We start from the raw sequence: 27,675 nt of genomic DNA on the forward strand, positions 1-27,675 counted from the left end.
AACAGATAAGTGGATACCTATCTGAAAAAGAATGAAGTTGGATCCCTACCTCATACCGTATACAAGAATTAACTAAAAATGGTTCAAAGACATAAATGTAGGAGCTAAAAATATAATATTAAGCTTTTAGAAGGAAACATAGGAGAAAACTTCATGACCTTGGATTAGAAAATTGTTTTTTTTTTTTTAAATGTTTTATTTATTTCTAGGAGAGAGAGAGAGAGACAGCGTGAGCAGGGGAGGGTCAGAGAGAGAGGGAGTCACAGACTGAATCAGGCTCCAGGCTCTGAGCTGGCCGTCAGCACAGAGTCCGATGCGGGGCCCGAACCCACGAACCACGAGATCATGACCCAAGCGAAAGTCGGACCCCCAACCAACTAAGCCACCCAGGCGTCCCTAGAAAATTGTTTCTTAAATATGACATCAAAAGCACAAGCAACCAAGGGAAAAATAGATAAATTTGTATTCAAAACTTTTTTGCTGAAAATGAGTCCATCAATGATATCTCAGAATAGGAGGGAAAGTATTTGCAAGTCATTTCTGATAAGAGACTTGTATCTAGAATTTGTAAAGAATTCTTGCAACCCAATGTAAAAAGACTAATAACTCAATTAAATATAGACAAAAGATTTGAGCAGACATGTCTTCACAGAAGATATACAAATAGCTAACAAGCACATGAAAAGATGCTCAATATCATTAGGACTTAGGGAAATGCTAATCAATACCATGATGAGATACTATTTCACAGCCAGTAGGGTAGCTATAATCAAAAAGGACAATAACAAGTGTTTTCAAGAATGTGGAGCAATTGGAACCCTCATACATGTCTGGTAAGAATGTAAAATGTTGTATCTATTTTGGAAGGTGCTTTTGTTATTCTTCAAAATGTCCAATATAGAGTTACTATTTGACTCAGAAATTCCACTCCTAGGTATATACCCAAGAGAATTGAAAGAATATGTCCACACAAAAATGTGTATGTAAATGTTTGTAGCAACATAATTCATAATAGACAAAGATTAGAAACAACCGAAATGTCCATCAACTGATAAATGGATTTAAAAAATGTGGTATTTCTGTACAGTGGAATATTATTTGGCCATAAAACAGAATCAAGTATTGATATATGATAAAACATTGATATCTAAGTTAAAGAAGCTAGACACACAAGGCCAAATATTTTGAGATTGCATTTATATGGAATATCCAGATTAGGGGTAGGGACAGAGAATAGATAAGTAGTTGCCTAAAGCTGGTGGAAGGGAGAGATGCTAATATTTTCTTTGGGGGATGATGAAAATGTTCTGAAATTAGGTAGTAGTGATAAACTCATGACACTATGAATATACTAAACACTACTGAAGTGAACAATTTCTTTTTTTTTTTTAATGTTTTATTTATTTCTAGGAGAGAGAGAGAGAGAAAGCGTGGGCAGGGGAGGGTCACAGAGAGAGGGAGTCACAGACTCTGAAACAGGCTCCAGGCTCTGAGCTGGCAGTCAGCACAGAGCCCTACACGGGGCTCGAACCCGCAGACCGTGAGATCATGACCTAAGCGAAAGTCGGACGCTTAACTGACTAAGCCACCCAGGAGCCCCTGAAGTGAACAATTTCAAAGGGCGAACTTTACGGCATGTGAATTATTATGTCAATAAATCCACTTTAAAAATCGCTTTCTCCACATTGAAGGATCCAATGCTGATGTCTGCCTATGAGACTAGTCCTTTGTCCATTCCACTTTGAGTTAATCATGAACCCTGTTTTGTGTTGTACACACACATACCCTTACAAGGCCCCTCTACTATATAGATTATCCTCACTTCAGGATAGAGAGTTTCACAGGAACAGTGGGGTTCAGAGGTGGGAAAGAAGATGTAGAACTCATCCAGTACAATAAAACCTGAGTAGGAAGCAGGGAGGTGTTAGGAACGTCTTAAGTCAGTAAAAGGTTAATTATGGGTACAAGATAAGAAAAATAACAGGTAGTTGAAAGGAAACTGCGTTGAAAATTATGGAAAGTCGTGGAGTTACGAAGCAAAACCAACAAAGATATTAAGTCCGGTGTCCTTTTTGAAGAAGAAGCAACAGGAAATTAAGCTTAAAAAAACAAGTTGCGGTAATTTTAACTTTTTTATGTAAATCATAGAGAATCACAGGAAAAACTGCAATCAGGAATTATTTTGCAAAAGTTAAAAAAAAATTCAATAAAAAGCCTGCCATCAAAGAATTTCTGGGTAGGTATTAGAGCAGAGCTTAGGGAAGAGTACACATGAAAGAATTAAAGTCTTGGATCATTACTATCTAAGTTTTAAGCTGTTTTGAGCATTTTCCCACAGTCCTAAATAATTATCTTAAGCCAGCTGTGTTCTGTTTGCGTTAATTCAGCTTCTTTTATTTCCCATTTGACAAATTGTGTACATTAAGTTGTGTGTATTAACATTAATGTAATAAGTGAGCAATTTTCTGTCTCTGAAAGAAGTCAACAGCCTGAAATGCACTCCTGGAAGTATATTTATAACAAACACCTGTGTTAATTTCCTTTTGCAGGGAGTACAATAGCGCCCTCCTTGAGGCAGCACTTTTTGATAAAGTGAAGACTAAAGTGCTCATCACATCATTTATTTCTTGTCCTTCTGATGTGCCAGAAAGCATGTGTTCCTTTCAATTAATGTTCTGTTACTTGTACAAAAGCTGTTTGACAGTAAATGTATTTTTGGAGGGCAGTAAATTGGGTGAAATAATGAATGTGAAATTTGGATGAGGTTTAGGGTAAAAACACTATTCATAACATCTTTCAAAAGATTTTAATGTGTAAAGGGGCAGCCTTGGCAAGGTTGATGTAGGCAAGATGATGAATTCTTTGAGAGCAGAGTATTTCTCTTTTTCAGCTTGGTGCACACAGGTTTTTTGAAGTCTTAACCCATTGAGTTAGAAACATGAAAAGCATTTTTTTTTTTCACTTTTTCAAATCATACTTCATCTACTCTGTCTCATCTTCCTTGCCTGAGCTTAATAACATCAGGGGCAGATGATATCCCATTCCAGTCCCCGTTAGTGATTCATACTTACTCCCATCCGATTCAAAACTTAATGTCATACCTGATTCAAATCACGTCTTCCCTCTCACAGCACAGTCTAGAGCTGGTTGCTGTAAGCTGATGCTTCATATCTTTCTTCTGGTTCTACTCCTCTGGCATTGAAAGGGAGGCAGGAGTGATAAGGAAGGTGGTGTTTCTTAAAAAACAAGCTTTTTTTTAAAAAAAGGACAATTTTTATTTATGGAAAGACATCCCATGTCTTTGGGTCAGAAGATTTAATATTGTTAAGATGGCAATATCCCCAAACTGATCTATAGATTCAGTGCAATCTCAGTCAGAACCCCAGATGCTGGGGTTTTTTTTTTCAGAAGCTGATAAGCTGGTGCTAAAATTTATATGGAAATGCAAGGGATCTACAATAGCCAACAGTCTTGAGAAAGAACAAAGTTGGAAGGCTCACACCTCCTGATTTCCAAACTTTCTGCAAACATGCAATAATCAGGAGAGTGTGGTACTGACCTATAGACATCTAGAACAATGGAATAGAATTGAGTCCAGAAATAAACCATTACATCAATACTCAATTGATTTTCAACAAGAATGCCACGACAAGTCAATGGGGAGAGAATAGTCATTTCAATGAATGGTGCTTAGGCAACTGGAAATGTAATAATTATGGGGTGATGAAAATATTCTATAAGTAGGTAATGGTGATGGTTGTACAACTCCATGAAATATACTAAAAATCAATGAATACTACACTTTACACAGGTGAATTTTATGATTTGTGAATTGTTTCTCAACAAAACTACTTAAGAAAGATTAAATAGCTGGAAAAAAATTGTTACATATTTATGTAATCTAGAGTCAAATAAGGCCTTTCTAAGCATATTACCTAAGGTAAAAAATATAACAAGAAATGGTTTATATACTTGATTATAAATTATTTTTATAATTTCTCTGTAAAAATGCTATTAGTAAACTTTGTTTCACCAGACACAGTATTAATAATATCCTTAATATATAGGGCACCTGGGCAGCTCAGTCAGTGAAGCATCCGATTCCTGATTTTGGTTCAGATCATGATCTCACAGTTCATGGGTTTGAGCCCCACATTGGGCTCTGTGCTGACAGTGTAGAGTCTGCCTGGGATTCTCTTGCTCTCTCTCCTTCAGCCCCTCCCTTGTTCTCTGTCTCTATCTCTCTCTCTCTAAAAAAAAAAAAAAAAAAAAACCTTTAANTGACTTTTTCCAGTTTCTGGTTTTTATTTTATTTTAATTATTTTTATTTATTTTTAAAAATGTTTATTTTTGAGAGAGACCATGCGAGCAGGGGAGGGGCAGAGAGAGGGGGACAGAGGATCGTAAATGGGCTCTGTGGGCTAAGCATCGAGCCTGATGTGGGGCCAGATCTCACAAACCACGAGATCACAACCTGAGCCAAGGTCGGATGCTTAACTGCCCAAGCCACCCAGCCACCTCTATTTTAATTTTTAAAAATCAGGACAGAGATGCCCAGAAATAAAATCTAGAAATAGCAATAATCCCAATAATCCACAAGCCTGAAGAAAGTTGGGGCAATAATGACATAAACTGTGCATTTCCCAAACTGTATCCAGAGAGCAGAGGATTCAGTTTCCATTGGCCCATGCTGGATCCAAAATGGAAGCCGTTTTGTGGGAGGATGCAGTCGATATTACTGGTTTGGAGCTTCTCTCCATCCATTTCTCTTTATCTGTCCCTTCATTACCTTCATTATGATTACCTTTTAACCACTTCTTAAGGTCTTGCGGAACTATCATTTAAGTTCTCCTCCTTCCACTACCCCCTCTGCCCAGCTAAAGGGAAAATAATTGACCCAAGTCAAAGCAATTCTTTGCTCCCTCCTTGAAATACGAATCTTGAGCTGACAAATCAAGAGAATGAAAACTAGTTTAATTCCATCTGACTGGTAGCGCTGGTAGATTCTTCTTGTTACAAGGTGGCTGCTAAGGATGTCTTTGGAGGCTCTGGGAAGGCCTTTATGCTGATCTCATTCCCAGTCTCCCCTGAATTGTACTGCCTTTGGGTTCCTTTAAGTCCATTTCTTCCTGCTGAAGATGGCTCAAGGGAGTTACTGTGATTGAAGCCAAAGAACCGAACCAATACAGAGTGTGTCAGTGCCTCAATGTCCATCTTCGAAAGCACCTATGTTTTTATTTATTGTGTGGAAACATTTAAAGATTTCAACAAATTACATAGCCCTTAGTTCTTTCTTGTAAGATGTGTATTCAATCTGGGTATTCTGATATTTCTTCCTAGGGCTATAAATAAGTATTTCATGTTTGTATTTTGAGTTTTCTTCCTTTTCCTTTGCCTACGACTCCCCTTTTCACCCAGGCAAAAGTATACAACTGTTGCTATTTAAATAGTCCTTGAAGGGGCGCCTGGGTGGCTTAGTCGGTTAAGCGTCCGACTTTGGCNTAAATTAAAAAAATAAATAAATAGTCCTCGGAAATAATATGAAACAATTACAATAGTACAAGTTATTTTGGAAATATTAGCTTTAAAATTTCCCTCTTGAGAATTTGAATGATCAAGGCTAATATATCTTAAATAAAGGTGTATTTTTAAAGCCCATGGGAATGGATAGGTCATCAAAGCACACGAAGTGTTGTAAGCTAATAAACTATTCAAAGAGCTCTAAGGTCACAAAGCAACTCATCAAAGAAAGGGCAATAGCACAGATCAATACATTGTGATGTCTTTAGACAATGGACGTGAACATCTATGGGGAATTGCAATTACACGCATAAATGTTGTCTGAAAGAAGCCAGATACCCTCACATTCTTTATGAATCTGTTTATGTAAAGTTAAGACCAGGCAAAACAAAACTACAGTGTTAAAACTTAAGAGAGACGTTAACTTGAGAGAGTTGGAGTAATGATTGAGTAGCATACAAGGGAGGTTTTGGGAATGTGGAAATGTTCCGTTTCTTGACCTGAGTGATAATGACATAAATGTTCACTTTATAACAAAGCATTGGGCTAGATATTTGTTTTGTGTACTTTTCTATATATATATTTTTGCTGGAAAAGAGTTTTAAAATGAAAAGGCAATGTCCTTTTTGGTTTCTGTGGGTTTTTGGTTTTAAAGAAAAATCGTGGCCTTCTAGCCAATGGGGATCCTTAAGGCAGTCTATTACAGAGAAGGCAATACACTTCTGCTCTACTGCCTCCCTTTTCATTTACTATTCCTTCTATCAACACCTTCTAGAAACATATTACTTCTGCTCAAGAACAGAGTATGAGTCACTAGTAAAATCCATAGGATCTACTGTTGGACCATAGCTCCAACTCTGAGAATTCAATTAATGAGTTTAAAGTTTATTATTTTGTTCAAATCATTATAAGTAAAGTTGGGTAATGGCCTCTTTGTGAGCAACATAGGGAACTGATTGCTAGATGAAATTCTTACTTTTGTATTTCCCAACTCAGGGATATTTAATTATACAACTCTAAAGAGGTTCTAGTATGTGCTTTTAGTGTTACATATTTAACTTTTTTTTTTTGCTTTCAATACATTTTAAAAATTATATTAATGTAATTTTAAGTCATTAAAAGAAACTTAAAGAAACTTTAATTTAAAGCATCACTCTATTTCTTTCATAGACTCAAAGTTTTTTAATTCAAATCCCTATACGTTATTCACGGTGCAAACACTGGTTTTGAATTAAACCTGTACTTTGAGCACTAAAGAATAATTCAAAAGGAAATATTTAATGTCTCTTTGTTTTCTTTCTTTCAAGAGAAAAAAGGTCTTACACTTGAGTAAAGGCTAAATTACAGTGATTATTCAAACCATTAAAGGAAAAGATTAAGAATTGCAGCTGCATGGACACTGAAATATCTCATTCCGGGTTTACGAGATCAAACTGTTAACTAAACCTGGCAATCACTGTTCTGTAAGTTGGAAAAATGGTTAAACATTATGTAAGATACCTAAATTCTCTTTTGCTTTGGAATTCAACTGAGGTCCTATATATTTTACCTAGAGTGATAATTGCTTTGTTTTCGACCAAATAAATTACTATCATGCTAACAAGATACTCAAGAGGAGAGGAAAAAAGAGGCTATAGCTATATATCTTTATATCTATTTATCTATCCATTATGGATATTATCTATCCATCCATCTATCTATCTATCATAATCAAAGCATATTTTTAGCTTATTTTAAAATGAAATTCTGGGGCCTAAATCTAGAGATTTAGACTGGGAGATTTGTAGGTAAGAGCCTAAACTTTTTAGCCTCAATTTTGGCAGTATTTTTACATAATGTTTCTATGACTGGACCAACTTGATTTCCAACTTTTCAATTAGGGTGAACAGTGATCCACTGGATCCAATCCTTAGAAGTGAAACTGGACAAAAAGAGTGGATTCAGCATTCTTAATAATTACATGGCCCAAGTGAATAACTGATTTACAAATTTAGTTGATAACTGAGGTCTCAGCTGCTCTAATTTACTGGTTACAGCATTACTTGGATGGGCTGACTGGCAATGGGAACAGAGCCTCTGGCTGGTGACAGTTGCCTTATGGCTTTAAATTATACTTTTGGCTGGTAGCTCGGTGGTTATTACTGCACACTAAGGAGGCCAACAATTTCATAACAGCTATATTACTCTTTTCAACTAGAAGTAAATCTATCACCATTGCTAGAAACACGATTCCAAGAGATTGCCTTAGCAATGAGAGGGGAGGAGAATTATGGTGGGATAGCCTTTTATCAATCCATCACCACCTCATGGGACAGCCACCACCAACACAGGGCATATGATGTAAAGAGACAGAGAAAAAGTACTCTTGGCTCTGCTACTGGTTCTCTGTATAGGTTGTGGTAGGTAATAGAGCCCCTCTGTTCCCTGATTTCCCATTTGTTTCATGGAAATAATATTAACTGATAAGAATGATGGAAAGACCAATTGGCTTCATGAGGTAGCATGTTTAATTCCTTGCGGGTGTTACTTACACCTGACCTGTAACTCAGTCAACAAGCAGGTTTCTTTGGTCCGCACAGTACATAGATTACAGCATAGTTCTAAGTACTTCTGGGAATTATGAAGTGGAGAACACATGTCTATTCTCAAGGAACTGTTATACTTCAGGTGAGATAGGATCAACCCCAGTGAAAACTGGCAAGCACATTAACAAACATCGAACCAACTGCAGCTACTGACAAGTACTCTGATATTTCTGCAATAATCCTTGACCAGATTTTGATGTGGAGAACCAGAGGCTCTGCTGGACACCAGGAAGGAAAACAATGCTTATAGGATGGGCTTGCTACGAGGGTATGATCACTTTGGTAGATCATTTCCACATAATCACATGCTACGGTATAATTTTTGTTTGAAATGTTTTAATGCACAGAAAAAAATGTTTATGATAAAAAATGATAGACTCAACCTAGTAAAACTACATGTGTTGACTATCATTATCACTTTTGTTAATATACAACTTTCCCCCACAAAAAGAATTGCACATATGCATATAAACGATGGTTTAAATGTCTAGTTTTGGGAGACTGGTGAGTTGATGCAAAAGTAGCAGATAGCAATGTATAAACTGTATATGATACTGAGCTTGAAAGATATTTAATAATAATCCATTTCCCCTGCTGCAAGTGAAGAAATTAGTTGACCCTTGACCAAGTGGGAGTCAGGGGTACTGACCCCCTGCAGAGTTAAAATTCATGTACAACTTTTGGCTCCCCCCAAATTTAACTACAAATAACCTATTGTTGGTGAAGCCCTAGTGATAATATAAAGTTATATACACAACGCATATTTTGTATGTCATATGGATTATATACTTCCTTCTCAGAATAAAGCAAGCCAGAGAAAAGAAAATGTTAAGAAAGTTATAAGGAAAACATGTTTATAGCACTGTACTGTATTTATTGAAGAAAAAATCCACAGATAAGTGGGTCCACCCAGTTCAAGCCTATACTGTTTAAGGGTCAAAGGCACATGAAATCAGAGACTAGGCTTAGAGGGGAGGATAGCTAACCAGTACCTTCATATCTCAAAGGAGAAGAGTTACCCAAAGAAAAGCCCTAAATTTGGCTATTAAATGTAAAATCATCAGCACAGCTAATTAGGTCTTCATAAATTGATCTGAAGCATCTTGATATTAAAACAAAATGAAAATCCAGAGCAGGTTATATTGTCCAACTGAAATTCTTAAAGCTCAAATATCTGTCGTGGAGCTGCAAGTGGTTTTTGTTTTGTTTTGTTTTGTTTTTCTGTGGCTTGCCTGCCCGGATTCCTATGCCATTACTTTCTCCTAGAGTGTCCTGTTTTTTTCCTGCAAAATTTCCCTAATCATCCGGATTGTGTTTACGTGAGGGTGTTCACTTTATGATAATTATTATGATTTGTGCTGTATACCTCCACTTGAAATAAAACAAGCCTTATTTGAGACTCACGTTCATAAATCATTGCCATACCTGCTTGATTTAATAATCAGATCTCTATCTTTAGAGTGCTTAAATATACTTATGCATACCTGTACCATTTCAGAAAGTTGTTATAATTTTGTCATCTGTTTCTTGTGTATTTTTAGTTTACTTGGGTTTACTCATTTTCTCGTGAAACCTTAATTTCTTTGCCTGCCACTTTCTCTGTAACTCACCTCTATTATGGTATAGTAGGCAATGGTGTGTTGATAAACTGGATCTTTAAAAAAAAAAAAAAAGCCCTGATCGCAAATGATTGCCAATTTCTGTGGCATAAATAGTCCCCAATTTCAAAGTTCCAAGGTTTCACATCCAGCTCAAAAGTTCCTGAATATTGAACAACAGACTCTCATGAACTGATAAGAGCTGGCTCCCACCATGTGCATAAGCAGTAAGATTACTGCTGGTTTTGCAATGACTTAGAACATCATTTCTACTAACTGCTCACTCACTCTCACCGCCACAAAATTCTTCCAGCTGTGGGCATGGACAATCAGTGTATTTCAGTGTAGAATCAATGATGGGTAAAAATTGTTCCCTCTGTGCATCCCTGCAGACCTGAAGCTAAATAAGCCAATTTGCTGAATTACTTAGAACCAAGTATTTATTGCATCACAAACAGATATTTCCCACTTGGCAGAAAATGTCATAGAGCCAAGATACCAGTTGCTGTTTGTTTTCTGCCACAAGTGCCGACTGAACCGAAAGGATATTCAATAAGCTGTATTAAACTGAAGGATGCATTTGCAAAATGGCGAGGGGGGGGGTGAATAAAAAGGCAATGTTAATGTCAGAGGGAATTATGGGTATGAACACTTCCTGCTACTGTATAAGCCTGCCCCTGCTACAAATGCTCAGGGGCATAAATAATGCCTACATAGAAGGGTTTTGCTCTTGGAAGTTCAAACACAGAAAAAGGCAACTGACATTTTCAATGTCAACATTTTGGAGGGCATTTTCCTGCCTTATGAGGATGCTTACTATTTCAGATAAGAAAAAAACAACCAGAAGGAAAATAAAGGTTAAAAGATCTGAAATATGGTAGGAAAAAGTGTTTTAAGAAACACCAATTCAACCAAAGATAAGAATCCAGGGTTCTTCTATTATAATCAAATGAGATGGAATGTGGAGGAAAGAAAACCTTCTCTCCCCAAATCACATGACTTCAAATTTCCTGGGGCCAAGGGAACCCATGACTGGAAACTGAATGCTGGCTCCTATGGTGTTTTCCTTTCCCTCTTTTCCCTGCCCCCACCTTCATTGGCATTGGAATTTGAAATTGGACAATCGTGCTCAGTGACTTCTTTCTTGGAGTCTAAATCTTCCTAAGGAGTCGTAAAAATATTAGGACATGAGAGTGGGAGGCGGTAGTAGTTTGGAGATTATTTCCAGGCTCATAACTATCTGATTTTTGATCAAATGTTGATGGGGAGATTTGGCCCTGCTGTACTTCTGGATTCCGACCTACACATCTACCTTTCTAGCGCTGGCACCCCTACAAACCACGATGATGGAGGAGATGGCAGCTTGCAGGTCTCGCTCTATTTCACTTGTGATCTTTCTCTTTCTTATATATGCATGCATGTGCGAATCTTACCGCTCACATCTGTCCTCTCCCTACCTTTCAGATTCCTTTCCACATGTGTGGTGGTGCATGTTGAGAGTAGATGTCCTGAGGAAAGTTAATGTGACTGGCTTCTATGATCGTAGTATAAAACCCACCAAGTCATAACCTTTTCACTTGTCAATACCTAAGTCAAATGCCATGCTTATCATTAAATACAAATGAAAACAAGTGTCACAGTTTGGCTTCTGCAGAAAGCAGTCTCTGGGAGAGGGTTTAATGTTCTGGGAGTGCCCTGGCGATCAACATCCGTGGGAAGGAGGGGGTCGGCGGGACTGGGAAGAAGTTGAGCTGTGATGCAGGCTTGACAGCTTCAGCCACAAGAAATTCTGGAGTCGAACAGGCTCATCTGCATCATCCCATTTTGGGTAGCAACAGTTGGTCCTTTATATTCCCACCTCCAGCCATTGTTAGATGGGACTTTTGCTTAGAAGGGCATGACCTCGGTGAGGTGGCTCTTTGTAGGTGAGTGAAAGGACTGAAAGCTGTTCTACTGAAACTCTGACAGCAGCTGGGGTAAGAAGTCCTTCCTTGAAGAGGGGTTTAAGCACCACATCTTCATGTCCACCCCTGCATGTCTCCTTACCCTGAAAAATATCTACTATTGTTTATACATCATATGTCCTTTGTAAGAGGACAAGAGACTACTGAGTAGTATGTCAAAAACTGTGTGATTTCAACAGACTGTACCGGAACCATTAGATAGCCATCAGCAATAAACAAACAACACCCCTGACCCAAACCTCTTTCCTTATACAAATATGAACTCACAATGAATCATGGGCTTAATGGAACATGAAAACCATGAAACTTTTAGTAAAAGGACAAAGGAGAAAATCTTTGGAACCTCAGGATAGGCAAAGAGTTCTTAGGCAACATCAAAGAACAAACCCTTAAAAAATCAGTACAGTAGATTTCATTAAATTAAAAACTCTGTTCTGAGAAAGCCCATGTGAAGACGATGAGAAGACAAACTGCATATGAGAGAAAATATTTGGAGACCATATATCTGACAAAGGTCTGAAAATATTTGTGGACCATATATCTGACATCTAGAGAACATAAAAAGTTCTGAAAACTCAACAGTCAGAAAATGGGCAAGAGACACGAATAGACATTTCATTGAAAAGGGTACATGGACGGCAGATAAGCATGTGAAAAGATGCTCTCCCGGCGTCACCATCATCAGGGAAATGCAAATTAAAACCACAATAGGACATCACTATACACCTATCAGAATGGCTAAAATAAAAAACAGAGATAATACCAAATGCCGGCGAGGATGTGCAGAAACTAGAGCAATTACGCTTTGCTGGTGGGAACAAAAAATGGTACAGACACTCTGGCAGAGTCTGGCAGCTTCTTAAAAAACTAAATACGCAACTGTCCTGTGACTTGGCAATTGCATTGTCATTCCTCTCAGAAAAATGAAAAGTTCAGTTTATGCAAAAACCTGTGCATGAATTTTTATGGTAGATTTATTTGTAAGGTTCAAACTGGAAATAACCCAGATGTCCTTCAATAGGTGAATGGTTACACAAACAGTGGTATATCCAACCATGGAATACTATTCAGCTATAGAAGGAAGCAGGCTACTAAAACATTTGACAACTTCAGTAAATCTCCAGGCAATTATGCTGAGAGAAACAAGTGAATCTCAAAAGGTCACATATTGTATGATTCCATTTACATAACTTTCTTGAAGTGACAAAGCCACAGAGGCAAGTTAGTCGTTGCCAGAGGTTAAGGATGGAGGGGTTTTGTGTGTGCAGGAGAGAAGTGGGTGTGGCTACAAAATGGCAATATGAGGGACCCTTGTGATGATGTAAATGTTCTATATCTTTTTTACGTCAGTGTTAATACCTTGGTTGTGATCTTGAACTTCGGTTTTGCATGATGTTACCTCAAGGGAAAACTGGTAAAGGATCCATGAGATGGCTCCATCTTCTTTCAACTGCAGGTAAACCTGCAACTACCTCAAAATACAGTGGTTTAAAACAACCATTACTTGGTTTTTACCATTCTCTGTCAGGAACTTAAGCTCATCTGGGCAGATGTTTTAGTCCACATGTTGCTGATTGGTGTCATTCACTCAGGAGCATTCGGTAGTGGAGGCCGGGCTAGAAATCCAAAGAAGTCTGGTGCTGCATATTTCCTCACAGCATGGTGGTCTCAGGGTAGTCAGACTTTCAAGAGGAATTGTATGAGCTGGGAAACACTGAAGCTACAGATCTCTTAAGTTCCATCCTTGGAAATGACAGCATCACTTCTGAAACATTTTATTGGTTGAAACAAATCCCAGCTCAGACAGAAGGGGAGAGAAAATAGAGCCAACTTTCAATGTGAGAAGGAGCAAAGAATTTATGACCATCTTACTCCACCATTGGAGGAGATTACTTAATTATTCAAAAAAATGTTTCTTCGTAGGAAGTTTTTAAAAAATTATATATTCAACTTTTTAAAAATCAATATTGAGTTGTTCAAGTTTCTTATTTTATCCTGTCAGTTTTGGGCAAGTTATGTTCTCTAACTTAAGATAAAATCTTGTTTATTTTCTCTAAGTTGTCAAATTCATTGGCATAAAGCTATTTGTAATATTCCCTCATTATCATCCTAATGTTGGTAAGATCTGTAGTCACATCCTCTTTTCCAAACTGGTAGCCTTTATTTCTGTTTGTTTTTTTTAATCTTGATTAGTTAGCTAGAAGTTTATCAATTTTGTGAAACTCAAAGAATGAACTTTTGGCTCATATTTCATGGATTTTGCTTTTTTTACTCATCAATATGCACTGGAGAGTTTTCCAAATTAGTGAATATAGATTTACCTCATTTTTATTAATTACTGTCAAGGCATTCCATATTATGGGGGAATCAGAATTTATTTAATCACGGGCATTCTTATTTTGTTTTCTTTTTCTTCTCTTTCCTTTCTTCTTTTTCTCCCCCCCCCTTTTTTTTTACTATTAGAATACTGAAAGAAACATCCTTTTATATATCTCCATATGCACACGAGAGAGACTGGACTTCCAGAAATTAAATTGCTTGGTCAGAGGGTATATTAATTTTCCATTTTTTAACAGGTAACTTCCAAACTGTTTTCCAAATGGCTATATCAATTGGCACTCCCATGGACTGGGTAGAAGTATTCCCCATTGATCCAGGTTCTTGCCAATGTTTAGAACCATGAACCTTTTTTAGCTATGTCAATCATGGTTTGGATTTTCATTCTCTTGATCCCAGAGGAGTATAGGCATCTTCTGTCTGTTTAATGGCTTGAGAGTTTTTTCAGAAGGATTTTTTAAAAATCTATTTTCTATTTTTTTTATTCTTTAATTTTTCCTTATATGTTGAAGATATTAAACCCAGGTCTGTTTCAAATTTTTGCATTGTGTTTTATTGTACGTCTTTTTTTTCCACACAGAAATTTAAATTTTGATGTGGTTACATTACTTGCTCTTTTCCTTTATGGCCTGGCTGTTGTATCTTGCTAAAGAAGGCCTTTTATCTGCTTTTGAAGAGTTCAACTGATATTCGTTGGCAAGTCAGAGTCTCTTGTTTCTGGAGGGCACTTCTTCCACTGAGTTCTAGAATCCAGACCTTAGGGGACCATGGCCCTCTTCTGCCACAGCACCATGGTAGAGCTCTTGATCCCTCATCCTTACATCAAATTTTAACATGTGCAACATCTCCCCCCTCCTCCATCCCCTCCCTCCATACACACCTTGAAAACAACTTGAAACCACAGAACACCAGAAGGAATATAGAGAACCATCCAGTTTCAAACTCTCATTTTCATAGATAAGGAGTATACAATCTAGACCTTGCTGTCCAAGACGGTAGCCGTTAACCACGTGTGGGTTTTTATTTATTTTTATTTTTTTAATGTTTTATTTATTTCTAGGAGAGAGAGAGACAGCGTGAGCAGGGGAGGGTCAGAGAGAGAGGGAGTCACAGACTGAAACAGGCTCCAGGCTCTGAGCTGGCAGTCAGCACAGAGCCAGACGCGGGGCTTGAACCCACGAACCGCGAGATCATGACCTAAGTGAAAGTCGGACACTTAACTGACTAAGCCACCCAGGCGCCCCACATGTGGGTTTTTAAATTTTAGTTAACTGAAATAAAAAACTCAGTCACACTAGCCACATTCTAAATGCTCGATAGCTACATGTGCCTCATGGCTACTTTACTGGACAGAGGGATTTAGACCGTTTCTATCATCACAGAAAGTTCTAGCTGCTGCTCTAGAGCTTTGTTATTTAAAGGGTGGTGTGCTGACCAGAAAACTGGGAGCTAATTAGAAATACAGAATCTTGGGGCATCTGGGCGGCTCAGTCAGTTAAGCTTCTGACTTTGGCTCAGGTTATGATCTCGTGGTTCGTGAGTTCGAGCCCCATGTAGGGCTGTGTGCTGACAGCTCAGAGCCTGGAGCCTGCTTTGGATTCTGTCTCCCTCTCTCTCTGCCCCTCCGCCACTTGCCTACGCTCACTCTCCCCTCTCTCTCAAAAATAAATAAACATTAAAAAAAAAAGAAATAGACAATCTCTATTAATAATCAGGCCACATACCAGACCTACAGAATTGGAATCTGCAATTTAAAAATGTCCTCAGGAAGTTTGCATGCAGACTAGAGTCTAAGAAGCCCTAATCATGTGACTTTCCCCCTGAGGTCAAACAGCTGATGTCCATGCCCTTCCCTTGACCCAGGCACCATTTCCCTTACTATCCTATGTCCTTCTTATTATCTCCCTACCACACTACTTTCTCACGTTGATTAATTATAGCACATTATTGACATTTATAGGCCAGCAAGGCCCCTGAAGCCCTCAGAAAGCCCTCCATGCCTCCGCTCCATTCTGGCTTTCTAGTGCCTGCTTGGCAGACTTCGGAGAAAGACCCAGGGTCCTGTGACAGCATTTTCCCTAAAAAAAAAAAAAAATAAATAAATAAATAAAATAAAATCCCTGTCAGGGGGCGGGGAGGGCTAAAAATGAAAGCCCACCTTGGAACCAGTGGGGCACCAGTCACCGACTGGGTGGCACGCTTGGTCACGGTGATACAATGGCTGCATTTAGTTTCTCCGATGCCACAGCTCTGGGGAATTGCATGCAGAACAGGTCATGTCCTTGAAAATGTTACACCTGACTATCTGATTGGACAGTCAAGATCTTCCAACTTGAGCACTCTGACTCAAGGTTAAGTGGAGAGTGGGTCACCCAAAGGAAGTGGATTTGGAAACAGGGCACCAGGCTGTCCTGGAATGTTGGAGGACCTGCTCTCAGACCTTTTCAATACATCATTTCCCAGCAACTAAAACAGAGTGGACACAGAGCAGGCACACGGTACGAGAACAGATGAACGGTAGTGAAGGGAAGGAAAAATTCTTCTCTACAGGTCTTCCAGCTGGACTAAGAATTAAATTTACATGAGACAGACTGACGGGAGGAAAAAAAAAACAACAACGTTTTATTACACAGAGGCCCAACAATGAAATTGAGACCTAAAGAAATGACCAAGGCAGGCAGTTTTTATACTTTCCAGACAGAGACAATACATCTGTGAAGAACTGACCAGATATAGAAAACTTAACTTTGGAAGCTTCAAATTAGGAAGGAATTCTAAACAGAATCTGGGCCGGGGTAGTAAACTAGTAAAAAGTAGCAAGGGTTGTTTATAAAGCCTCCTTGGCTCTCAATTCCTATTTTTGGTGATAAGGATGCCTTATCACCTTACAAGGAGGGTACCTTTCACGTGGTGATTGATTTCCTGTTTTCAGGGGACTGAGGAGGGTCTGAGTGTTCTTCCTACATAGACTGTCTCTTAAGTAACTTGTTTAAAATAATCAGTATGCCAAAGTGGCACATTTGGGGACAGCCTGCCCTTGGCCCCTACAATACGGAGAGGTATAGTTACAAACCCACAATATGTGATGGCTAAACAGGTCAAGAAGGTTGACATTTACGTTGGCGATTCCAGCTCAGGAACACCGCTGACTGACACACCTGCGGGGCATACAGAGGGCGGGGCTCACAGGAGTTGCTGGTCGGGCCACTACTGGAACCCCAGCACCCAGACCAGTACCTGCAGGTGGGCGAATATCGACGGAGGGTCCTGAGCCACCCTTTCCCCGTCCCTCCCCACCTGGAGGGAAGGGCTGGCCGCAGGCCACAGTCCTCTCCACGACTGCAGTTCCATTCGCCTTTGCGGCATCTATCGGACACTATCTTGGCCTCAGTCCCAGGGTACTGACAGAATGCCTGCCCAGTGCCCAGCACGGACGGTTAATATCAGCGTTTGATGCATTAACAGTCATTACTGAAACCGGTTCCTTCCCAGCACCGCCAGGCGAGCCTTACCCGCGCCTCAGTGGACAGCCCCGCCCGGCGCCCGTTCCGAAGTGCACCTGACAGGATGACGCATGCGCAGCTGGTGAGTGTAGGTGGGGCCAGCCGGGCGCGCGCCGCGTCCTGCGAGTGGGAGGGCGACGCATGCGCGGGCGGCGGTGGCCTTAAGGGCGGCGCTGGCCCCGGCTCTCTCAGTCGGCGAGTCAGCCGGCTTGGAGGCGCGGCCCGGCGCTCGCGCGGCGACGACGGCCATGGCAGCCGAGGAGGAGGAGGTGGACTCGACGGACACCTGCGAGAGGTGAGTGCGGCCGGGACTTCGTGGGGGTCGGGAACGCGCCCCCCACGAGGGCAGGGACGCGGCCGGGCGGCGTCGCAGAGGACTCGTACCCCGCCTGGTCTCTCCGTCGTCCGGCCTGGCGTGAGACCGCGCTGCGCCCTGGCCTAGCTCTGCCCCTGGCGGCGTCCGTCGGCGCCGACCCGGCCGCTCCGGAGCCCCCCGGACCCTCGCACCGAGAGGGCGCGGCGACGCGGTGTAAGCGTCTCTGCGGGGCCGGCGGCGGGGGTGGCCCGGCACCCACGCCCGGGCCCGTCATCCTGGGTGTCTCCTCTGACCCCGCCTGCCCTAGGGCGGCCGGCGGGCGGTGACCGGCCGTCCCCGCACTTGCCTCGCGCCGCGGGAAACGGCTGTGGCTCTCCGTGCGCCTAGAGCGCGGCTTCGGTCTGAGGGTGCCGTCGGGGCTGAGCCTCCGGAGCCGGGAGGGAGGGGCGGGGCTTCCCTGGGACCGTAGGTGGGACCCACTGTCTCCCTGGGAGCCGAGGGAGCTTGGGGTGGGGGGGTGTCGAGGGAAGGAGGAGCCCGGCGCGAGGGAGCGCGGGTTGGGGCGTGGCGGTGTGACTTTGGGATTCAGGACGCGTTTAATTTGTAGATACTTAGTAGAAAGTTTACGCGGCATTGGGAGCAAGTTCAAAATTAATAACCTTTCAGGTAGAGGTCGTCCTTTGCTTCTGAGTGTTGTGGCGTTACCGGAAACGTGTGTGCGCGCGCCTCAGAGGACATGCATCTGTAGAAAACTTCGTGGCATCTGGAGGACAGGTGTCCAACGTGAAACTTAATCTATGAATATACTAAGTTTTAAAATATTCCTTCCCACCTGCGACTGACTTCATGCCCTTGTCAGTAGAGAAATAGCAACTAATTCGTGGACAAAATAAATTAGGAATATTATTGCCCTGGTTTTCAAGGGTGGCAGTTTCTTTTGGAAAATAAATCAGCTTTTGTGCTTCCCTGTGTGTGTTTAATATTTTGATAACAAGAGGTCTACAGAAGCTTGCGTGTGAAACGTAACCTAAGGGAAGATAATGTGGAGTACCACGAAGACAGGTGTATTTGGAAAGATGCAGGGTTGGGCCGGGGGGACCCTGCAGTTCTGAAGATTAGAAACGGGATTCTTCCCTCTGGGTTTGTTTACATTATAAATGGGTGCATTGTTTTGGTTTGTTGATGCAACTTCCTTGTTGAGGTAAGATGCTGCAGGTCCTCATTTGGACACAAGTAGGAACCTAATTGGTAGCTTGATCCCAACCAGTTTGTGACAACATTTTTTACTCTTTCTGAAACTGTGTTTAGGCGAACTTTTCGGACTCCGTATTGTTGTGGGGCCTGGGACTGTAGGGCGTGACTGTGGAAGGAATTTGTGGACCCGGTGATATCGGCAGATCAATGGGGACCGACTGTAGAGTCTTTAGAAGTTGACCAGCCATAGTCCCACAACAGAGCTGGGCCTCCTTGGTGCTCTTGGCAGTATACTTGAGCCGTGTCCAGGGTCCCTACTCGTGTGGCCTTCTGAACGGTACCAAGTAGGCGATCGAGTACCTGCTACTGCTAGACGTTGTCTAAATGTGCTCATATTACCTGAAGTCGACCCTGTGTGCACGGTATTGCTGTTCATTTTTCATTAAGAGCTACAACTGAGAGAGATGCCAGCACCCTGTTAACAAGTGGCCGAGCTGGATCCGAGTTCTCCATGTGTCTTGATTTAGTTTAAGGTCCTCTCCCCATATCTCTGCCGCCTCTCAGTGGGACTGGGACTCGTGTGCGCGATGCTCTGTTCTTGTTTCTTTTACTCTGCTGACACTTTGTTACTTAGTCCTTGCATCGCCACAGTAGAACTACCCAGGAGCTGAATGAAGTAGGCTGTGGGAAAACACCAATCTTGAATCAAGTTTTCTAAGACAGTTAAGGTTTAGGTGGAGAATTGACATTAACAAAGGAAATAATTATAAAATGGTTTAGGAAGCCTTTTTTTTTTTTTTGGCACATATGATTCTTGTTGTTTTTTTCCTTGTGACTTTCTTAGTAAAGACAGGCATGCCTGGACATCATTGGGCTTTCAACATCTAACCCTTTCCCGTTGCAATATAGTTGAGAAAGCTAAATGTAACAAGAGTAGGGTGGACTTCTGCGAATTGATGCAAGGTTGTCCCACAGAATGATTATGGATCAGTTGAGTTTAGAGGAAACTTGCCACAAGATTGCTCAGTTGCAGTGTAGACCGTAGACTAGGTGGTTTGCAGTGGTGTGCCGGGAGTTGGCTTGTACTGGCAAGAATTTCGCCAACTTTTGGCAGCCTGGAATCAGCCATGGTGGTAGCATTTACACCAAGGAAACCATCAAATGCTATAAATAAAGGATTTTTTTTCTCCCTTTCTCCTCCAGTGGGTTTACCAACCTGCTCTTGGATTTACATTAGAATGTGCCTGTAGTTCTTTGCCTTGGAAGTAGGATAGTGGAATTTTTCTATCCTTTAAACGACTTCTCTCTGTTGCCATTTCCCTTTCCCAAAGCCTTGCCACCCGACTGTTTAAAAATCATAACATTTCTCAATGACACGTCTCTGTGGGCTTTTATTTTTCTGGGTACTTAGTCTTTCTGAGGTCTTGAAGTTTCAGTGTTTGAAATTCTTACCAGACATTGTAGCTCTTAAGACATTTTGCTTTTTCTGCTGCCTCAGACCAGTAGTGACTTCTATTAGGTTCTCTTCTTTTTCCATTTAAAAAAAAATTTAATGTTTGTTTATTTTTTAGAGAAACAGAGTGTGAGTGGGAGGGGCAGAGAGAGAGACAGACACAGAATGGGAAGCAGGCTCCAGGTTCTGGGCTGTCAGCACAGGGCTTGAACTCAAGAACCGAGAGATCACTACCTGAGTCCCAGGTCAGCTGCTCAAGCAGCTGAGCCACCGAAGTGCTCCTTTCCCATTCTTTAAATGTCTTGTACTTAGAGTCCTTGAAGTATCTTTTCTGTGGAGAGAACTGAGATGTCATCCTCTTTAGTATTCTAGTGTTGTTTCTAATTGTGTGCCAGATGTTTGCACCTCATTCCTTAAATGTAACATTCCTAACAAGACTCAGATCCTGTTTTCCCCTTTTCTTCTCCTGAACTAAACAATACAAAAGGTCCGGTTCTTCCCCTTGACTTCCCTATTTTCATTAGGGCACTTCCGTTCTTTTGGTCATCCAGGTTCAGAACTGTGGCCTGATCTTTTGACTGCCCCCTTCCATCTTCATTGCCCTGAATACCAAATCTACCAATTCCAGTTGAATCTAAGTACATCAGCTTTCCATTTCAGTGTCGTTGCGGAACCACCTGAGTCAAATGCTTCTTATTCCCTTTTCTGGATTGTAGCAGGCTCTTTAATCCATAGAAACACGTTTTGTTCCTATGCTTTCAACATAGCTTATTTCATTAGTTACTGTTATGCCCCTCCAAGAATCACAGTCTTGTTTGTAGCATAGCTACACTCAGTGGGTTTATTATATGTACTCAGCCTGACTCTAAGCCCTTTGCAGACACTGTGGCTCTTACCTGTCTTTGGAGTCTTACTTCCTCCTCTGCACTGGGCTCTAGTCTTTCACTGTTTCACATGTTCCTTCTATTTCCTCCCATGGCTTGGTTCACACGATTGTCTCTGACCTGAAACAGATTATAATCGCCCTTCCCTAAAGGGCTGTGGTGTTTACCTTGATGGTACTCACATCATGTTTTCTCATATAGGTATTTGTATATTTGTTTCGTCTGCGCATTGAGGACAAAGCTTTTGTCATACTCAAATGTTCGGTAGAGCCTAAAGCCCTTTGTAAATAGTAAGCTTTAATTAATGCTTATTGAATTAAACATGTCAATATTGTGAATTTATGCTGACACAAACATTAAGACAAAAAGACCTGGTGATTGATTATATATTTTGCAGCTTTGTTGCTTGATATTTTTACATCCTATGATAGTCAAAGAACATCAAAAGATACATTCATAAGAATTCAAAGTTTGAATTTGACTAGGTTAACAATTAAGATCATGAACTTAAGTTATATTGAAGAGGTTGGGAATATGATTCTATTTCTTGACCTTGTATGAACCAACTCATACTTCATTGTTCTGCCTTTTCTCCAAAATGTCAGTCACAGACCAGCAAATGGAATTTTAGTGCTGTGACAAAGAACTTAACAAAAGATTGTAAAGTCCCAGGATGGTCCACTTAATGAAAACAACACTGGATAGATAGTACATTTGAGAATTACAGATGACTCTGAATGGAGCTCTTAAGGATTTGACTTCTATTACTTGTTATTGCCATTCAGAAATATTGTTAGGTTTTTAATCTAACCTCATGGTTCTGTAATTCCTCACCTCTGATTGTGAATGATAAAAAAATTGTGTGCAAAAGTGATTTTATTAAAGTTATTGGGGTGCCTGGGTGGCTCAGTTGGCCAAGCATCTGACTTTTAGCTCAGGTCACGATCTTGCAGTTCACGAGTTCGAGCCCTCCATTGGGCTCTGTGCTGACAGCTCAGAGCCTGGAGCCTGCTTCAGGTTCTGTGTCTCTCTTTCTCTCTGCCCCTCCTCCACTGGCGCTCTGTCCATCTCTCAAAAATAAATATTAAAAAATTGTTTAAATTATTCAGTTTTATCTGGGATTTTTAGTTTTTAATCTGGTAGGTAAACTTATTTTAAAGCTTTTTAAAAAATTGTTTAAAATGTTTTTTATTTATTTTTGAGAGAGAGAGACAGGGCATGAGCAGGGGAGGGGCAGAGAGAGAGAAGACACAGAATCTGAAGCAGGCTCCAGGATCTCAGTTGTCAGCACAGAGCCCGAAAACGAGGCTCGAACTTGTGAACTGCAAGGTTGTGACCTGAGCTGAACTCGGTCACTCAGCCGACTGAGCCACCCAGATCCCACTAAGATAAACTTATTTTAGAACTGACGTGAAATATCACTTAGGTTTGTTAAGCAGGGTAAATCTAAAAGTACACCTGTAGTTCTATTTAAGTATGTTTGATGCCGTGTCTGACTCCAGAATGCTGTTTACTGTGTGAAAGAAGGCAGGAAACAATTGGGGGAAAAAATATCACCAGCACATGACTGTGTCTAAAATACTGATTCTCCAGCTCTGGGTCTTTGAAACTTACATGTTAGAAATATAAGGGGTAAAAAGTTAAAGAATATGAATTAATATATTAAAATATAACAAAGGGGCTTGGATTGTCATTGATCTAATGGTTAGTGATCATTTGAATCACATATTTATTTAAAATAAAAGGGCTTGTTTCACCTAAATTATGGTTATATGAGACATATTCTTTTTGTTTCCTCTTTTCAAGAATAGGATTTAGGAAACCATTACCCAGGAAAGAAGGCCTTTATTTGCAAAAGTGTTGTAATGTCCACTTTGAAAGTTTTTAATCATTCACTGGTTGAGGAACTATTTTAGAGGAATATATATATTCACACCTCTAGTTTGGATATTTATGAAAGAAGCAAAACCTCACGATTTCTCTAAATGAGAGAGAATACTGTGCTTAGAGTCAGATAGAGACCAGTAATAGACAGCTTTTCTCTCTTGACATTACCAGTATAGAGATGAAGGCCATAGTAAACAAAATTGTAATATAATGAAATCCTCTTTACTTGTAACCTAATTAGAAATGTTATTTAAGTGGCCAACAGTGTGTGGAAATTGGCCAGCCTTCTGTATATTTTCTTCAGAAAACTTTGAAACCTGTTTCCCAATGTTTATAGATTGTGCAACTCAGGTTTGGTAATACTATAGATAGTCAGATGTCTTAGAGAACAAAACAGGGATTACCAGGAAGCTTAAATGTTGATGGCAATACAATGTTAATGATGTTTTTAAAACTAGGTAGAAAGTTAAGGTAAAAAATTCAGTGTTTTATCTCTCTAACTCTTAAACTACTGATATGTTGAGCACCTCTTTTTTGTCTTAGAATTGCCACCTCTAATGTAGTCTTTCAAATTCTGTTTTTTTAACTTTTTAACTCAGAAGTCTGCTCACTAAAAAGATTCTTTGTCTGTGTTTATTATAGAGATTATAAAGAAAGATTCCTTTTATTTGGCTTTTGATTAGATGCTCTAGGGCTTGGGCCCTCAGCCTTGCTCATAGGTCAGTGCTCAGCGAATGGGGCTGCATAGAAAACATTTTGATGCACAGCGGTGAAGTCTTCCTGTTGTCCTGGACAGGTGTGAGCCCCCATGGCGAATGCCTCTTTCTTTATATTGGGATTGACATTTGGGCTGCTTCTGAAGTTAGAGCCCCAGCCAGTGGATGAATGGGGTTTATCGATTAATGGGGTTTATCCCCTGCTTAAATAAAATAGGGAAGTTTTGCTTTCTGTTTTTTTCAGAAGCTATGAGGAGGCAGCCTGTATCTTGGCTACCCTTTTTGTTTGTTTGCTTGTTTACTGTTTTATACCTGGGCCACGTGAATTTCATTTTTACTTTGGATTTCATGACCTCAGAAGAATTGCTGGCTATCTGACAAGCTTCAGCCTTGGTCCGTAGTTCCCGTTTCCCATGCTAAGCCTAGAAGGCAGAACAGCACCAGAGGAAGTAGGAGAGCTTGTGGAAGGGGCAGACGGTCTCTCAGAAGTAGAGGTTAATTTACCACGAAGGCAGGAGGTGAAGTCTGCTGAGTGTTTGTGGGGTTGAAGCAATAGATGTGGCAAGCTCAAGCATGGGAACTGGGAACAAAGAGTGATCAATGATCAAGAAAAGGAAGAAAAGATAGACCCCAGCTTTCTACTCTTCAGAAATGTTCCTTTGAGCCCATTACGTATGTTGGACTCAATCGTGAAGAGTATGTCTAAGAAAGAAGTAGAAGACAGTTTCTATAAAACATTTTTTCATCTGCTTTAGGCAAAACTGATTGGACAGGAATGTTATCAAGGTTTACAAGAGGAGAGGTTTCTTTACAGTTCCAGTGAGTGAAAATAAAGTATTTTACTATGCTTTGTTAAATATAGATTTTTCAGTTTAAATATACTTCAGAAAAACTCCACTTAAAAACAATTACCTGCTTTGATGAAAAGGTTGCCTTGAAAACCTGAAGAGGATTAGTAGCTCTTGTGGTTGAAAAGCCCGGAGTTCTAGTGTAATGCACTAGACTCGTAAACATAAAAATGTTGTTTTGCCTTTTCTCTTTGAGTTAAGACCGTTAGTAGGAGGCAGAAATGTGGACAAGACCTCCTATCCTTTGAAATCTGGTTTTCTTTCTTTTTTAAAAATTTTTTTTAATGTTTTATTTATTTCTGAGAGAGAGAAAGAGTGACAGAGTGAGCAGGGAAGGGTCAGAGAGAGAGGGAGACACAGAATCCCAAACAAGCCCCAGGCTCTGAGCTGGAGGGGCTTGAACCCACAAACCATGAGATCATGACCTGAGCCGAAGTCTGACAGTTAATCGACTGAGCCACCAGGTGCCCCTAAAAGCTGGTTTTCTAATGAGCAGTAGGCATAATTCCTATATTGCAGGCTGGTATATAACATTTTAAACTCAAGGACGTGAACATACTAGGTATCCAGAGAATGTAAATTTTTCTAAAAGACTGTCACATGGGGCACCTGGGTAGCTCAGTAGGTTGAACATCTGACTCTTGATTTTGACTCAGTTCATGATCTCACAGTTCATGGGATGGAGCCCTGTGTCAGGATCTGTGCTGGGCATGGAGCCTGCTTGGGATTCTCTCTTTCCCTCTTTGTCTGCCCTTCCCCCGTTCCTGCATGCAGTAACTGCATGTGCTCGCTCTCGCTCTCTCTCTCTCTCTCTCTCTCTCTCTCTGTCTCTCAAAATAAATAAACTTAAGGGGAAAAAAAAAGACTGAAACAAAGACTGCATTGTGTTTTCTTTGCCCCAACACGTCTGTGATATCTTCTGGAGCCCTAGTAAATTATAGTTCATTTCACTTTATTTACTTATTTAGTTAATGCTAACCTCTGATTCTCTCTGGCAAAGAACTGTGCTATGGTTTGAGGGATATATAAAAACACTGATGAGAATGAGGTGTAAGTAACTTCCTCCTGGTACTAGCTCTTATTTTTGTGGCCTAACAGACTTTGATGACCATTCCTGGTTAAGGACAAAAGAGCTTCAGCTTAATAATGGTTTACATTTTAAATTTTAAGCTCTAAAGATCAGGAGATTGTTTTAATTGCCTATTCACTACTTTTTTCCCAACAATTGACAAATTGTTGAATGATTGAAAAACTCATTGCTAAAACTTTGAATTGTTTTTCCTTGATAATTTGTAAATAGCCTTATATATTTGTAGACTAATAATGATGTTTTCTATTATGTTTACGCCTTGATAATAAGGCATAAGTGACATTTGTGGGGGTGCCTAGGGACCATATCATCTTACTCTGTTAATGTAGAAGGTTTGAAACTAGCACAGAGAATATTTGGAGTGGAGCCTGGTTATAATGCAGGCTACTGTGTATCTTTTTTTTCCATGCAGGTCTAAGGAATGTGACTTTGTCCTGTGACTTTATCCTGTGAAATGAATTAATTCCATCATGTATTATAGTTGCTGGGTCCCCTGTTTCCTCCATTAGATTCCACTGTCCCCCCCTTTCATATAACATTGTATAAGTTTATCAACAAATCAACTGCGTTGATTTGATACAGTTATATACATTTGTATACTGCAGTCTGGTTACACTTTGGCTAACACCTCTTATAACATTGCATAATCACCATTTCTGTCATGGGGTGAGAACATTTAAGATCTGGTCTCTTAGTTTTGAAGTGTGCAGTGTTACTGACCATAGTCAGTATGCTGTGCTTTAGATCTCCAGAACTTAGGCCTCTTCTAGTTGTATCTTCTAGTTTGTATCCTCTGGCCTATTTTATTTTTAAATATTCCTTGGCCTCATCTTCTTGTTGCCAAAGGTTTGGTTTAGGCCCAGACCTCTCATCTGGAACCTGCAGTAGTTTGTCTTCCTTCTCTGATTTTCTCTTTAATCAGGAAGCTCTCACTTTAGATACTCCTGGTTAGGAGCTAGCTCGGGCTAGGTGTCCTAGAACCGCTGAAGCGTTCCTTTATCCCAGATTGTGAGGATAAGCTTGTGGCCCGCTGCTGCCAGGCCAGGAGCTAAAGGTTCATCCTCTGCTCCGTTAGCTACTAGCAAAGCCCATCTTTTCTAGTGTCCCCACACCTTGCCTTACTGGTTGCCTCAGGCCCTCTTCTTTGTCCCCTGCCAGGTACCTGGCTCATTCTTTAATCTACTATTTATTGGACCCTGAAGCATTTTTATTAACAGTTAACCAGGTCACTGTAGGCCCGCTGTATCTACCTGTAAGTTCACAGGCGAGGTTGAATGTCTGTTGCCCAGGACTTGACCGCAATGCTTTGTGTGTATTGGGTGCTGCCACAGGTAGGTAACTTCACCATCACATAGACTATAAGTTTTCTGTTCTGCTTTTCTTCACATGTAACAGCTGGGAGTTGCGAAGAGCATTGACATATCTCTTTGTATTTTGTTTTTGTTGCTCTAGGTCAGGATGGCTAACCGGTTGGCTTCCTACCTGGTGCCCTACATCTACATCACACCTTAAAGAAGCTGAAGAGAAAATTTTAAAATGTAAGGTTTTCTCCCTGTAAGTTAACTGAGCGATTTGCTAAAATAGATCTCCTAGATCACATTGCCCAGAAACTGGAGATAAGGTTCTGTGGGCTGTTAGTGTGTTAGCAAAAGTACTTTTCCCCTTTTCCATGTTATTAACAAGTGCAGAAGTGTTGGGAGGCACGGGTTCTCAAACTTTTGGTCTTGGGTCCCTATTATACTCTTTTTTTTTTTTTTTTTTTTAATTTTCAAGTATGAGG

General features: G+C 40.5%; 1 protein-coding gene across 2 annotated transcripts in view; it reads left to right on the plus strand.

The window, feature by feature from the left end:
- The first annotated feature begins 17,665 nt into the window (after positions 1-17,665).
- Positions 17,666-27,675, plus strand: part of ABHD5 (abhydrolase domain containing 5, lysophosphatidic acid acyltransferase) — a 28,754-nt gene continuing 18,744 nt past the window's right edge. The window contains exons 1-2 of one of the 2 annotated variants that reach the window (XM_077754300.1): positions 17,666-17,802; positions 27,348-27,433. In XM_077754300.1, the coding sequence (XP_077610426.1) occupies positions 17,756-17,802; positions 27,348-27,433 (133 nt within the window). In that variant the 5' untranslated portion in view covers positions 17,666-17,755. The remainder of the gene's footprint in view (positions 17,803-27,347; positions 27,434-27,675) is intronic. The other variant, XM_077754299.1, reaches the window with a different exon arrangement.

This window comes from Crocuta crocuta, unplaced genomic scaffold (assembly GCF_008692635.1).
Source record: "Crocuta crocuta isolate KB4526 unplaced genomic scaffold, BGI_CrCroc_1.0 scaffold70, whole genome shotgun sequence".
Taxonomy (NCBI): Eukaryota; Metazoa; Chordata; class Mammalia; order Carnivora; family Hyaenidae; genus Crocuta; species Crocuta crocuta.